Source organism: Lithobates pipiens, unplaced genomic scaffold, assembly GCF_037356315.1.
Source record: "Lithobates pipiens isolate NorthernLeopardFrog02 unplaced genomic scaffold, aLitPip1_a1.2 Scaffold_22, whole genome shotgun sequence".
Classification (NCBI taxonomy): Eukaryota; Metazoa; Chordata; class Amphibia; order Anura; family Ranidae; genus Lithobates; species Lithobates pipiens.
Window position 1 is genome coordinate 93,950,875 of NW_027507784.1, and position 15,330 is coordinate 93,966,204.

At 43.9% G+C, this 15,330-nt stretch overlaps 1 protein-coding gene across 2 annotated transcripts in view; it reads left to right on the top strand.

Annotated features, from left to right (window-relative positions):
- STK39 (serine/threonine kinase 39) overlaps positions 1-15,330 on the top strand; it is a 531,280-nt gene that overhangs the window by 86,921 nt on the left and 429,029 nt on the right. For both annotated transcript variants that reach the window (XM_077447911.1, XM_077447912.1), the window contains exon 2: positions 1,094-1,206. In XM_077447911.1, the coding sequence (XP_077304037.1) occupies positions 1,094-1,206 (113 nt within the window). The remainder of the gene's footprint in view (positions 1-1,093; positions 1,207-15,330) is intronic.

Consider the following 15,330-nt stretch of genomic DNA (forward strand, 5'->3'; position numbering starts at 1 on the left):
ACACGTGAGTGTCTGATTATTAGAAGTCAGCAGCTAAACTTTTTGTAGCTTCTGAGTTTTAAACGGGTGGAACTCGGCTTTAAGGGGTTAAACTGACCTAATTTGCAGACTGAAGTTCAAATGATACAATGTTTATAGTTATCGCTGAGCAATGTTGATAAACATTTGCAGGAGGCTCTTTTTTTTTTAACACCTATGAGTGAGCAGAGAACCGCTCTGCACTGTTTACATAGAATCCTGGAAATGCCGGATTAGGATCATGAGGGGGGTTGAATCCAGATCTCAATTTTTTAATTATTTAATTAATCGTGGAGCTCTACCTGTCAGTATTTATTCCTGTATGTGCCCTTGTTAGGGAGATTCACCCTCTCTATATTATTCACTTATTGCATATCCCCAGTGGCAACCCTTCCATCCCCTCCCAAGTTTAGCAACTGGTATTTTTTTTTTTTAACAATTACAGACCTGCAGTGGATTTCCCCTTTATGTTCCCATGTTGCATTTGCCAGACTGTTGAAAATCAGCATAATCCTCAGTCCTATTAGGTACCCTTATGACTTATGTCATTGGGGGTTATTTACGAAAGGCAAATCCACTTTGCACTACAGGTGCAAACTACAAGTGCACTTGGAAGTGCAGTCGCTGTAAATCCGAGTGGTAGATCTGAAATGAGGGGAAGCTCTGCTGATTTTATCATTCAATCATGTGAAAGTTAAAATGCTGTTTTTTATGTTCCTTGCATGTCCCCCTTGGATCTATATCGACTGAACTTCCAAGTGCCCTTTCAGTGCAATTTCTTTTAGTTTGCACTTGTAGTGCAAAGTGGATTTGCCTTTTGTAAAAAAAAACCACTATCTGGTTTTACTTAACATATAGATCCACTTTGATTTCAGGTATTTAACACAGAGATTCATATTTCAGTATTTTTTATTATTCACCGATCCAGTTTCATATCCCTATTCCTTCCCAGTTAAGAACCTGTTTTTGGAAATCCACAATGTCTGTCTCCAGATCATTCCCTCCATTTGCTGTGCTTGTATTTTTTGTGACAGGTCCTCTGTCATTTTATTCACTCTTGACTAATTTGTTTCAGGAAGCGGCGCCACAGCAGTGGTCCAGGCAGCGCTATGCAAACCCAGACAAGAGAGAGTGGCCATAAAGAGAATAAACTTAGAGAAATGCCAAACCAGCATGGATGAGTTGCTAGTAAGTACAGTGTGTTGTTTTTGGACTTATCAGCATTATCACAACATCTATCTCTACTTGCTGTCAGCAGAAAATAATTTAATGTCCAAACTTGTTTTTAGCTTTTCTTATTCTCAACAAATACTGATAAATCATTTCTGAGCTTTTTATTCTTCTGATCATTGGTATATGAATCGTTGGGGTTGTTTTACTAAAGGCAAATAGACTGCACTCAGTGCAAGTACAGTAGCTCCAGAGCTTAGTAAACGAGGGAGAGTCTCTGCTGACTTCCATCATCCAATCATTTGCAAGCAAAATTGCAGTTTTTTTTTTACTTTTCTTTGCATGTGATTGGGTATTCTTTGTAAAGTGAAGCTTTACCTCATTTACTAAGCTCTGGAGCAACTGTACTTGCAAAAGTCCACAGTCTAATTGCCTTTAGTAAATGAATCCCATTATGTTGCCTATCATTGGCAGTGCCTTTTCACTGAGTTAAGATTTGGCTTTGTCACTGTACGATTTTTTAATTGATGCAGATTGATTATGTTTTGTGAAAGCTTTGTATTTTTTTATTTTTGCCTTATTAGTGTTTTTTGATCAATCAATCTATCAAAGAGGTAATATCATAATCTGCTAGTATGCACTGCAAAAATAGAATGCTTGAAAGATCCCCCACTATTCCTTTTTTGTCATAACCATTATTGTGTATATATTATCATGTATTAACCACTAGGCGTCCGCTCTATAGCCGAAAGATGGCTGCAGAGCGGACGCCAATTGCCGGGAGGCCGTCCCTGGACGTCGTCCTGTTTACTTCCGCAATGCGCGCTCCCGGGAGCGCGCATCTGGGAAGTTCTGTGCTGGCCGTGTCCCCTGGACACAGCCAGTCACAGATCGCTGTAAACGGCCAATCACAGCGGCCGTTTACAGCGCGATCGGCATGCCCAATGAGAGATTATCTCATATGTAAACATATGAGATCATCTGTCAGCGCCCCTCTCCCTCCTCACACAGACAGCGGGTGAGGAGGGAGAGATGAATGGCTGCAGCAGCCGTAAGTAATGTCCCCAGTGTGCCATCTGTCCCTAATGTGTTATCTGTCCCCAGTGTGCCATCTGTCCCCAGTGTGCCAGTGCCATCTGTCCCCAGTGTGCCACCTGTCATTGCCATCTGTCCCCAGTGTGCCAGTGCCATCTGTCCCCAGTGTGCCACCTGTCATTGCCATCTGTCCCCAGTGTGCCACCTGTCAGTGCCATCTGTCCCCAGTGTGCCACCTGGCAGTGCCATCTGTCCCCACTGCCACCTGTGAGTGCCATTTGTCCCAGCTCCATTTGCCCCAGTGCCACCTGTCAGGGCCATTTGCCACAATGCCACCTGTCAGTGCCATCTGTCCCCACTGCCACGTATCAGTGCCACGTATGCCATCTGTGATCAGTGCCACATCAGTGCCACGTGTCATCAGTGCCACGTGTCATCTTTCATCAGTGCCATATCACTGTCATGTGTCATCAGTGCCACATAATAGTGCCATCTGTCATCAGTGTCACGTGTCAGTGCCACGTATTAGTACCATCTGTCATCAGTGCCATGTATTAGTGCCACGTGTCATCAGTGCCACATATTAGTGCCATCTTTCATCAGTGCCACGTATTAGTGCCACGTGTCATCAGTGCCACATATTAGTGCCATCTGTCATCAGTGCCACGTATTAGTGCCATCTGTCAGTGCCACGTATTAGTGCCACGTGCCATCAGTGCCACATATTAGTGCCATCTGTCATCAGTGTCACGTGTCATCAGTGCCACGTATTAGTGGTATCTGTCATCAGTGCCACGTGTCATCAGTGCCATATCAGTGCCACGTGTCATCAGTGCCACGTGTCATCAGTGCCACGTATCAGTGCCATCTGTCATCAGTGCCACGTCAGTGTCATTGTCCTGGTGCTCCAGGGCCTTCAAAAGTGTAATAGGTAGTCAACAAGTTAGATGTGTCATTTATTCTCCTAGAACACGTGACGGCGCTCCCTGCATGTTGGGCCTCTCTATGTTTCCAGGCTGGGGAAAAGTCCCACACATGTGGTATCATAATACTCAGGAGGAGTAGCAGAATTTATTTTGGGGCATTATTTGTGGTATACACATGCCATGTGAGAGAAATAACCCATTACAATGACAATTTTGTGAAAAAAAATCTTAATTTTGCAAAGAATTGTGGGAAAAAAATGACAACACCAAAAACCTCACCATGCCTCTTACTAAATACCTTGGAATGTCTACTTTCAAAAAAGGGCTCACTTGGGGGGTGTTTGTACTTTCCTGGCTTGTTCGGGTCACAAGAAATGAGATAGGCCACCAGTACATCAGATGTGATCAATTTTGTATGATTCGCACCATAGCTTGTAGACTCTCTAACTTTCACAAAGACCAAATAATATCCACTAATTTGGGTTCTTTTTACCAAAGATATCTAGCAGTATAAATTGTGGCCAAAATTCATGAAAAAAAAAAATAATTTGCAAAATTTTATCACAGAAACAAAGAAAAATGCGTTTTTTCAAAAATGTTGGTCTTTTTTCATTTATAGCGCAAAAAATAAAAAACCCAGAGGTGATCAAATACCACCAAAAGAAAGCTCTATTTGTGGGAAAAAAAGGACAAAAAAATTTGGGTACAGTGTTACATGACTGAGTAATTGTCATTCAAAGTGTGAGAGCACTGAAAGCTGAAAATTGATCCGGTCACGAGGGGTGTTTAAGTGCCCAGTTGTCAAGTGGTTAAGCCACCTATTTTATGCTTTTTGCCTTTCAATAAAACTGATTGTTTTTCTTGAAAGTTTATTATTTTTTTGTAGCATTTTGTATGACTTTGACCCTTTGGGTTACTTGTACTATTTTTCATTCATTAATAAAAATAGTTTGTAAGCAAAAATCGAAGCCCTCCAGTGGCATGCTGACAAAGCTTCCATCTTTACCCAGTCTTCCTTCTAAGTTTGCAGGCTCTGGCTGTTTAAATGGCTGAGCTGTGATGACATCACTCCTGCACAGCAGGAGTCACAGCCACTAAGCAGAGCCCTGAAGTAATGCCATGAGTATGCCGTTCTTTCACACCTACATCGTGTGAGGTTGTGAATAAAAGAGTATTAAGGGTGGTTTGGGAAACCCTACATGTTATAGAGCTGAGAAAGGTAGTGAGTAAAAGAGTAGGGAAAATAGTTTAGAAAACCCTACATGGTATGAGGTTGAGGGAGGTAGAGAGAATAGTTTAGGAAACCCTACATGATATGAGGCTGAGTGAGGTAGTAAGTAAAAGAGTAGAGAAGATGCTTTGGTAAACCCTACATGGTATGAGGTTGAGTGAAGTAGTGAGTAAAAGAGTGGAGAGGATGGTTTGTTGAACCCTACATGGTATGAAGTTGCATGAGGTGGTAAGTAAAAGGGTGGTTTGGGAAACCCTACATGGCATGAGGTTGAGTGAGGTTGTGAGTAAACGAGTAGAGAGGGTGGTTTGGGAAACCCTGCATGGTATAAGGTTGAGTAGGGTAGTGGGTAAAAGAGTGGAGAGGTTGCTGTGGGGAACCCTACATAGTATGAGTGAGTGAGGTAGTAAGTAAAAGAGTGGAGAGGTTGGTTTGGGGAACCCTACATGGTATGAGGTTGAGTGAGGTAGTGAGTAAAAGAGTGGAGAAGTCGGTTTGGGGAACCCTACATAATATGAGGTTGACTGAGGTAGAGAGTTAAAGAGTGGAGAGGTTGGTGTGGAGAACCCTATATGTTATGAGGTTGAGTGAGGTTGTAGGTAAAAGAGTGGAGATGATGGTTTGGTAAACCCTACATGGTATGAGGTTGAGTGAGGTAGTGAGTAAAAGAATTGAGAAGATGATGGAGAGAATCCTACACGGTATAAGGAGGAGTCAGGTAGTGAGTAAAAAAGTGGAGAGGCTTGTTTGGGAAACCCTACATGGTATGAGGCTGAGTCGGGTAGTGAGTAAAAGAGTGAAGAGGATGGTTTTGTAAACCCTACATGGTATGAGGTTGAATGAGGTAGTGGGTATAAGAGTGGAGAGAATGGTTTGGGAAACCCTACATGGTATGAGGTTAAGTGAGGTAGTGAGTAAAAGAGTGGAGAGCGTGGTTTAGGCAACCCTTATTTGGAATCAAATGTGCCTATCCCTCACTCCTCCCCTCTATTAGCTCTGGTTTAGAGATCTGTATATATAAATATACTATTTACTTGCCAAAGTTGTTCAACCCTTTTATGTATCGTTCTTGTTATTGCGTTGTGTTTTTTTTAACACTAATGTAATGGAAAAGTAGCAGTGAAAATAGTGATAATTTGTGCTGTTTCAATCACACATGATTGGAGGTGTGGCAAGGGGGAGACTGGTCCTCTTTTTAATATAGTTTACTCTTAAATAATTAGATTCAGGTAGGGGTGCCACTGCAAGGGTCCAAGCAGTGCTATGTAAACCTGGACAAGAAGATTGTTTCTGGCTTTCTAATCCAATTAATCATTCAAAATACCTGGAAGAATATTTTAATTGGGGCTTTGCCACTCAAAATAGACTCTGCTTCCCAGAACCAGTGAATCAAATAGGTATCCTTCTTAAAACAAAACTCTGAGCAAATTTTTTTTCCTTAAAATCTGCTTGGTAAAAAAAATGTAACTGACAAATGTCATTTTTAAGATAACTGCCTTTTTGGCGATAATGGTTTTTGAGACAGATTGCCCTTTCTGTTCCTCTAATAGTTGAATCCCCTACCACCAGTATCTGCCTAACCTTTCTTGTAACCTTGACCCCATTTTAACTGGGGAGATGTTCCCAAGGTTCCCCTAGCGTTTTTGGTATTCTCAATGTGAAGATCAAATTCTGATGGAGTTTTAACGTTAATTTCACTATCTGGTGAAGTCTAAATGTGAACATCACATTCTGGTGGAGTCTCAATGTAAATGTCACTTTTTGTGGAATCTATATAAGTTTCACATTCTGGTGGCGTCTTCATGTGAAGGTCACATTCTGGTGGAGTCTCTGTGAAGGTCACATTCTGGTGGAGTCTCTGTGAAGGTCATATTCTGGTGGAGTCTCCGTGTGAAGGTCACATTCTGGTGGAGTCTCCATGTGAAGGTCACATTCTGGTGGAGTCTCCATGTGAAGGTCACATTCTGGTGGAGTCTCCATGTGAAGGTCACATTCTGGTGGAGTCTCCATGTGAAGGTCACATTTTGGTGGAATCTCCATGTGAAGGTCACTTTTTGGTGGAGTCTCAATGTGGAGTTCACATTCTGGTGGCGTCTCAATGTGGAGTTCACATTCTGGTGGAGTCTCAATGTGAATGCCACATTCTGGTGGAGTCTCAATGTGAATGCCACATTCTGGTGGAGTCTCAATGTGAATGCCACATTCTGGTGGAGTCTCAATGTGAATGCCACATTCTGGTGGAGTCTCAATGTGAAAGTCCCATTCTGGTGGAGTATCAATGTGAATGTCACATTTTTGTGGAGTCTCTATGTAAGTTTCACATTCTAGTGGAGTTCTACTGTGAAGGTCACTTTTTGGTGGCATCTCAATGTGGATTTCACATTCTGGTGGTGTCTCAATGTTGATTTTGAGTTCTCGATATGAACATCATATTCTGGAATCTCTATGTGAACATCACATTCTGGTGGAGTCCCACTTTGAAGGCCACATTCTGGTGGAGTCCCTATGTGAAGGTAACATTCTGGTGGAGTCCCACTATGAAGGTCACCTTTTGGTGGAGTCTCAATGTGAACATCACATTCTGGTGACGTCTCAATGTAAACATCACATTCTGGTGGAGTCTCCATGTGAATGTCACATGCTGATGGAGTCTCAATGTGAACATTGCATTTTGGTGGACTCTCAACATGCGTCATGGGTATGCAGTAATCTTTCTCTATCAGCTAACCTCTCCTCATGTGTTCAGACTAAGAAACCAGCCACTCACCTGGCTGTTTTTATAACCTCTCCTCTAAGCATGGCTCCACCCCAGGTCCTATCAGGGAACCCAATATTAACCTGTGCACTGCAAGCCAGCGGTGCTGATATACCATTGTGTATTCATTGTGTGTTTGGCTTCCTGTTTCCTGATTGACGTGTGCTCTTCATTTGTCTCTGTTACTGACCTTGGCATGTTCTCGACTATTCCGGTCTGCTTGTGAACCTGAACCTTTGGTGTGCACTCTGTTGTTCCTGTCTGCTAGTCGCTCTGACCTCTGCCTTATCCCTTTTTATTCTAGCCAACTGCTTCCTTCTCCTGTAGTCTACCGTGAGCTGTGAGACCCTAGGGGCTGTGACCTGGAGCCAGACTGCAGTGCAGTTCATCCTCACCACTAGAGGCTCTGGTGAACACCTGCTGGCTCTTAGACTCTGCACCCTGGGGAATCTGTGCTCTAGCTCCCATTGGGATCTGTGTTAGTGATCCAGTAGACCTGCTTCCTGAACCTCCCTGGGTACTATCCGCAGCAGTCAGTCCTAGGGTCCACTATCTTAGCGGTGCACTTCTGACTCTTAGGGCCGGTTCACACAGCGAGGCGAGGCGAGGCGACACGGCTCGCCTCGCCTCGCTCCCGCAAGTCGCCCCCGTTCTGTACAATGGAACCGTTCTGAGAGGAGCGATTCGAGTCGCTCCGACTCAGAAAAAAGGTTCCTGTACTACTTCGGGGCGACTTCGGGGGCGACTTGCATTGACTTCTATACAGAAGTCCTCTGCAAGTCGCCGCTGAGCTCCCCGCAGGTCGCGGCGAGGTAAGTCGGAGACGCCTCGCCGCGCCTCGCTGTGTGAACCGGCCCTTACAGAGTGCATCTGTCACCTGGTCTCAGGTGGCCTGACAACATGGATATTGAATTCGGTCTTGATCACTGAGGCGGGCCTGCCGTGTGTGCTGCGGCTGCAGTAAATCTCAGCTTCATCTGCAATAAAAAAGTGAAATTAGATTTAGCACCTGCACCTACATTTTATATATTTTTTTATACAACATCAATTTATAGAGAGAAAAGTTGAAAACTCCTGTGGCAGGCACAAGAAATAAACCCAACATGACAGGAACGACTATTGTTGGCCTTTGTATAAAAATGATGGTTGCCTGGCAGTTATGATGAGCCACTAAAATTCAGTGACTCAGGAAGCCGGCAGCAAGTATTTTCAGTTAAGGCTCCGTTCACACCTTGGCGTATCAATTTACTAGCATTTTTCAGGTGTTTTGTAAGCTTTTTTTGCTGCTTTTTCCAATATTTTTTTAAAGAGTTTCCAAAGTATTTTACAAGCTTTTTACAGCTTCTAGCCAATATAAAGCACTAGTGGGAGGAGAGGAGGAGGAAATTAGAGGTGGGAAGTTGCTATTTGAGCGTTTTACGACCGCTTTACGAGCGTTTTTCTGTGTGGGCTAAAAATGCTTGTAATCTGCCAAAAAAAGCTCATAGAGCTTCAGGCATTTTGCTTCAGGCAAAAAAACGCTCCTATGTTAAAAGGGGCTATTGAAATCAATGGGATTTTGCTTGTTGGGTGTTTTGGAGCTTCAGAGCTGAGCGTTTTACAAGCTGAAAAACGCTCAGGTGTGAACAGGGCCTAAATGGGTAGGCAGGTCATAAATGAAGTTCCGACAGGAAGTAGTGGTGTCATCTGTGCTGTGCATTGTGGTAGGGGTTTTTAAATTATCAGACCAGCTTAGCAGAGGTTTTAAGTTTTGCCCAGAAAGTGTATCATTTATCAGCCCTGAGATCAAACAGGAGATGGGTCACCCGCTATGGGAGTCATACACCAGCCTGAAGCCAGCTGATATGTTTACGGGGAAAGAAAACAAAAAACAAATGCAGTAGGAATATTTATGTATGGTTCCCTGTGTTGATTTAATTGTTTTATAGATATTCATGCCGTTCCTTTAATTGCTATATGTTAACTATGCTTAACCCCTGCCTTTAACAGGGTCTTTACCTCGGGGGGACAGAAAGAAACAGCCAATCACAGGACTTATTGCCAATCATTGGTAGAGACTGAGAGCTGATTACTGTGCTGGGAGTATGCTATCTGAATATAAAGCTCTGGCACCCATGGATGCATATGTGCAGTATGTGGTTGTTAAAGCCCCCCTTCTTTTCTCTGCACATATGCATACTTGACAACTGTCCCAGATTTGCCTGGACAGTCACACTGTTTTGTATGCAGTCCCACCATGGCTCAGTCCCGGCCTGTGTCCTGGGATCAGGGCTGGGGTGGGGCAGAAGTAAATGGGACTCTCTACTTCTGAAAGAATCTAGAGTAATTATAAAAGAAAAACTGCATGTGCACCTGTGTGAAAGCAGCCTTATAGGGGCTCAGGACAGTAACGCTGTCGCGTACCTGATCCAAAGTCAATATGCAGAGAGGGGGGCTCCCCTTGCAGCTAGGTGCAGTATACCTCTGAAAGTGCCACAGAAGGTATACAGCCCGAAGAAGCATGGGTTACCGGCAGGATCTGGATGGGTCCAGAAGAGTGTCACCTTGTGAGGACTGCCAGGGTGTGGGGGTGCACAGGTGGTCAGGATCTCCTTGCTGTGCTTGGAATAAATAGTGCTTTAGAGGACAGCAGTGGACACCGGCTGAGGGTGAAACACAGGATGGCCAGTGGTCAAACACAGGATGGCCAGTGGACACTAGGTTGAGGGTTAAACACTGGATGGCAATAGGCAAGAGCAAATCCGTGAAGTAAGCTGAGGTCATAAACTGGTAATCAAGCAGGAGCAAAGTCCATATAGCAAGCCAGGGTCAAGCACAGGTAATCAGGCAGAGGCAAAGTCCATATAGCATGCTGGGTCATGCACAGATATTTAGCAGAAGGAAGGTTTAAGGAGCAAGCAAGGGGGTGATCCAGGAGAAGGAGGGCAACAGGTCTGGAATAAGCCAGGTCAAGAACAGGAGATCCAAGGAATGACACAGAGGTTCAGGAATACAGGAAGCCGATGACAATCAAGCAACTTGGGTCAGACAGAGGCCGTCTTTTCTAGGGCAGCAGGGGGATCCAGCTGTCACATGATGTGTCTATGACACCCATTTCTTCTACTGGCAAGATTGCCGATACTTCCACGGCCATTTCCCTGACAAACGGCTCATTTATTTTTGTGGTTTAGGGGGCGGTAAAACCCCATTCATTGTGGCCCACTACTGGTTACCAAATCACTTAAGTGGTCCTCGATCTTCAAAAGGTTGAGCACCCCTGGTTTATGTTATTCATGTTTGCACATTGCAGAACCTTGGGATCAGTGTCCATGCTTCCTACCAGTGTGTTTTGTTGTTTTTCTTTAGCCATGATAGCTACAGCTCTCCTATATCACTTCTATTAAAGTATGGCATTGTTTTAATCATATGCCTCTTGTATAATGACTCCCATTTTAAATGAATGCCCGCCCCTAATTAAAATACATTCTCCGCCTACAATGATTTGATGGATGCACAGCAAAAAAAAAATAAAGTGTCCCTGGAAATGTTTTTGAAATGTTGGCAACTATACATACAATATGTTTTACGTGGGCAGCAAGGGGTTAAACATGTATGTGGGGTTTTCTTTTTTTTTTGCATGTTGTACATTTCTGGCAGCTGGTTGGCGCCACTATCTTGTTGGTTGGCACTGAGTTCATCAGTCCAGCCTGTAATGAGCAAAGCAAGGCTTGTTTAAAAAAAAAAGAAGTCAGTTAGCAGCTGACAGGTGGAGAGAGACAGGTGGGGGTGGTGGGGGTGGTGGAGGGGGAATTGGCTCCCTGTATACAGCTCCAAGAATTACTGTTTGCATTTCTTAATTTAAAAAAATCTGCAGATTGGTGTTTATAAGACAAAAGCCATCAATGTCCATGGCCATCCCTATACATATGTACGTATGGGAATGTGACCCGTCATCAGTGGGGAATTAAAATAAATGAAAGGGTTTCAGCTATCTTGTATCTTTTAATATCCAGAATACCTACCAGCCAAGTCTTCTGACTTCCAGTGAGATCCATTGGCTTTACAGCCAGCACCTAAACATCCAACAACGGCTCTGAAACAGCTGCGCACAAAAGCCCAAGCCCTCTTAATTTTTGTGGGCTTCTTGGTTGGGGTATCTGCAAACTGTTCACTGATGCCTCCTTTCAAAGGTGATCTTCCTTTGGTGGTTTTCTCTTTGGTGTTTTTTTGAGAAACAACCTGTTTAATTTTAATTTGTTTCATTATGAAGAATAATTAAATGCGCCCTAAGCCTGCAAGAATGAAATTGCAATAATTGCTTGCTGTGGAGGCACTCAAAAGGAGGGAGGGGCCAGAAGTGCTGACGAGGGACCTGAGAAAAGGAGGATCTAGGCTGCTGTGCAAAACCCTTACACAGAGGAGGTAAGTACAACATATTTGTTATTTTTAAAGAATAAAAAATTAGACTTTACAATCACTTTAATGATTGCATTCAAACGACTCTTTATAGCTCTCCAGTAGTGAATAGGCGACATTTATTTATTTATATGTCCACCTATTGCCATAAGGTGAAGGTAAAGAACATAGGCATGCACAGGGGTGTGCCGGATGTGCCTGAGCACACCCTAATCACATAGTGCAATGCATATTTCACCAAAGCTCCTAAAAAAATTGTAAAAAAATAATAGAGAAATAAAATAATAAACATAAAAAACGACTGACACCGTCCACTGCCCTACTGACACCAATCTCTGCCCTACTGACATGTCCACTGCTCTACTGACACCATCTACTACCCTAGTATTTAGAGTGTGTGTGTGTGTGTGTATGTATGTATGTATATAATATATACACATGCACATGTGTTTGAGTTTTGGGGCACATACCCTAACCCTAATGCAATAGGCTGCGCACACCTATGATGGGCACTCTCCTGTGGGATGTAATAGCCAATTCATTTAGTCTAGAAAAATTCTCAAATGCAAATAAAACTTTAAAGCGGAGTTCCACCCAGAAATGGAACTTCATCGGATTCCTTCCCCCTCCGGTGCCACATTTGGCACCTTTCAGGGAGGAGGGGGGAGCGGATACCTGTCAAATCCAGGTATCTGCTCCCACTTCCGGGGAAAGAGCGCCACAATCTGTGCGGTGAACTACGCAATATCTGGCCCTCCTCCTTCGCCCCCCACTGCCTTCTGGGAGACACACAGGTCCCGGAAGACAGTAGGGACCATTCAGAAAACACAGAGTGACTCCCGCATGGGCAGTAGGAAAGAGGCTGTGAAGCCGCAAGGCTTTACTTCCTGTTTCCATTGGTAAGGATGTCGGCACCCAGAGCTCAAGGAATTGCGGGCTCCCTGGACAGGTAAGTGTCCTTATATTAATAAGTCAGCAGCTGCAGTATTTGTAGCTGCTGACTTTCCTAGGTGGAACTCCGCTTTAACTAATGTGTTCTTTATAAACATTGCTGTCATTTAATTTTATGTAGTGGATAAGGTAGGCAAGGACACTTCAGCTCCCGAAAATGTAAGAAGATAAACCTTGTTAGCTGTTTTTCCATTACAAAGAAAGTAAAGAACTAATTGTTATATTTGTGCCAGTTCCCCATTTTAAATGTTTCTGCTTTTTATAATTAGTCTGTAGGTCTTTTCTTTTTTAGCAACCTTGCTTTGTAAACTGAACACTCACTTCTCTAATACTTGTTACCTAATATATACTATATATATTAGTTATACTAATTGTAACTTTTCAAATGGAGATGAAAAAATAGAAATCTACAGGTAAGTGTCTGCTGTCATTGCTGTCATTGCTTACACATGCATGTCATCATCACATATGACTCGTACCGCATTGCTGTGCAGATCACATGCAATGTCTGTGCAATGCAAATTCAGCCATACAGATGCATGGTGCAGAACCCTTTTTTTAGTCTGCACTGAAATCGTATTGCATTGGTGTTCACGCCTATGCGATCTGATTCCTGTACCATTTCACAGTTTGCACTGCGATCTGCGAACCCATAATGGGGTGTCATTAACTTTGTACCGACACCCGTAGCAGTACGCATAGAGCAGTGTGAACTGCCTGTGAGAGACATGCCAATGTGGGAACCTGCACAGGAATCGTGCTGGTTCCCACATCAAAATGAAGTTAACCCAACCTAATTAAAGTTTCAGTTTAAGGCCAGGTTCACATATGCTGCAGCCACAGTTCACAGCATGGGGTCTGGTGCGTCCCTGTTTACCTGTTCAGGTGCAAATCAGGTCAGAATGTTTGCCTGATTTCGCACCTGAATCGGAGCCAAAGATGCACAAGACCCTTTTTAAATGTGGACTGCGGCTGCCCCGATGCTGTGCGAACTGGCCATTGAGAGCCAGTTACACTCTCCTGTCATGCGAATTAGATGCAGGGAAACCCACATCCAATTTGCATATGTGTTAACTGGTCATCTTCACTGTGCGTCGCTGCCAAGCACCACACAGACTCTGTTCACATTTGGCGTTTTGAGATCTTGGGCAGAATCGCACTGCAGTCGCAAAACTCATGTTCGGGTGCTATTCATTTTCAATAGCACCTAAAATGCGGTGCGATTTAACTGCATTGCACAAGGCTTGTCACCCAAAAGAAGCTCCTGCTGTTTTCTGGGTGTCAAGCTTTGCATGTTGTGGTTTGCCATGATTGCTGTGAGATAATCGCAGCAAAACCGCGTGTCTTGCGTGCAATTAAAAATGAAAAGCACCCAAACATGCGTTTTGCGTTTGCAGCATGTTTTGAATTGCAGCAATTCTGCCCAAGATCCCAAAATGCTAAATGTGAACGAAGCATAGAAAAAAAAGTCCTCTCTGGCCCATCTTCCCAGCCATGGCCATATGATTCTTATGGGGTGAGCAGTTCTCTAGCCAGTCTGCCAGAAATAGCTCACTTACAGGAATGGGAAGACAAGCCCTGATAACTCTCCAAGATGGCTGCCTGCACATGGACACAATGTGGGACAAGACATGGGGTTAAAGTGATATTAAACACACTTTGTTTAATTTACATTATCCCTTCTATTTCTTTATGTGGATGATGGCACTGTAATCATTTTAATAAAATAAAAAACAGCTAGGTACCTTTTTCCTAATCGATATACAGCTGTCACATGACCCAGCTCTTTCCCAGTCTGTCTGCAGGGAAACATAAGCAGGAGGAGCCTCTAGTCCTCTGCTGCTGATCATGTGAAAAAAACAAAAAAAAACAGTTTTTGGAATATGGAGTAACCAGTGGGTGGCAGTGTAGGGGTTAAGTGTTCCAAGGGGTGTGTTACTAACTGTGGGGGGGTTGGGCTTTCATTTAGTGAACACTGATCTCTGCTCCAATCACATGGAGCAGAGATCAGCGTCACTAGTTGCTAGGCAGAATGGAGAAATGTTGTTTACAACGGCATTTCTTCATTCGGCCGCTCCGTGAGACGATCGCGGGGACGCCCGCGGCGATCGAGTCCGCGGGTCCCGCGACCGGACTCACGGAGGTCCCGACCAGCGCGGGAGCGCGCCGCCGGCAGCGCGCTCCCGATGGCAGGGCGGCAAATTTAAAGGGACGTACATGTACGCCCATTTGCCTGCCCGTGCCATTCTGTCGACGCACATCGTCGTGCGCTGGTCGGCAAGTGGTTAAAGTAAAGCTGAAGGCAAAACTTTTTTTTTTAGTTTTGGATGGAGTGGAGATCAATTTGAATGCCTGTCAGTTTTTATTGCTGTCTGTGCCCCTGTTAGGGAGATTCACCCTCTCTATTTGTCCTGTTTACCATTATCATTAAAATTGAAAGTAAAAAAAAGAAATCACAAATTTTGGGTTGTGTCCAGAAGAGTAACAGAGGGGAATCTTCCAATGGACACTAGTTATGATGACCTGGGGTCCCCAAGGAATTCCTTTAATTTGCACGTATTTCCTCTCACTTCCTGTTTGGATATGGGACAGGAAGTGAGGGGAAATCTCTGCAATGGGACACAGATGATAAATAAAAAAATATGAAAGGGGTTATAACCCTTCCTTACGCTATACAAACTGGAGAAAAAAAATTGCCTATAGCATACCTCTCAACTTTCTGAGATGAGAATGAGGGACGCCTATTAGCAAAAGTATGTAGGCATAGGACACACACCCTGTCATTCCTCCCTTAACCACTTACCGACTGCCGCACGACGATGTACGTCCCTTTTTTGAAGAGGGATGTC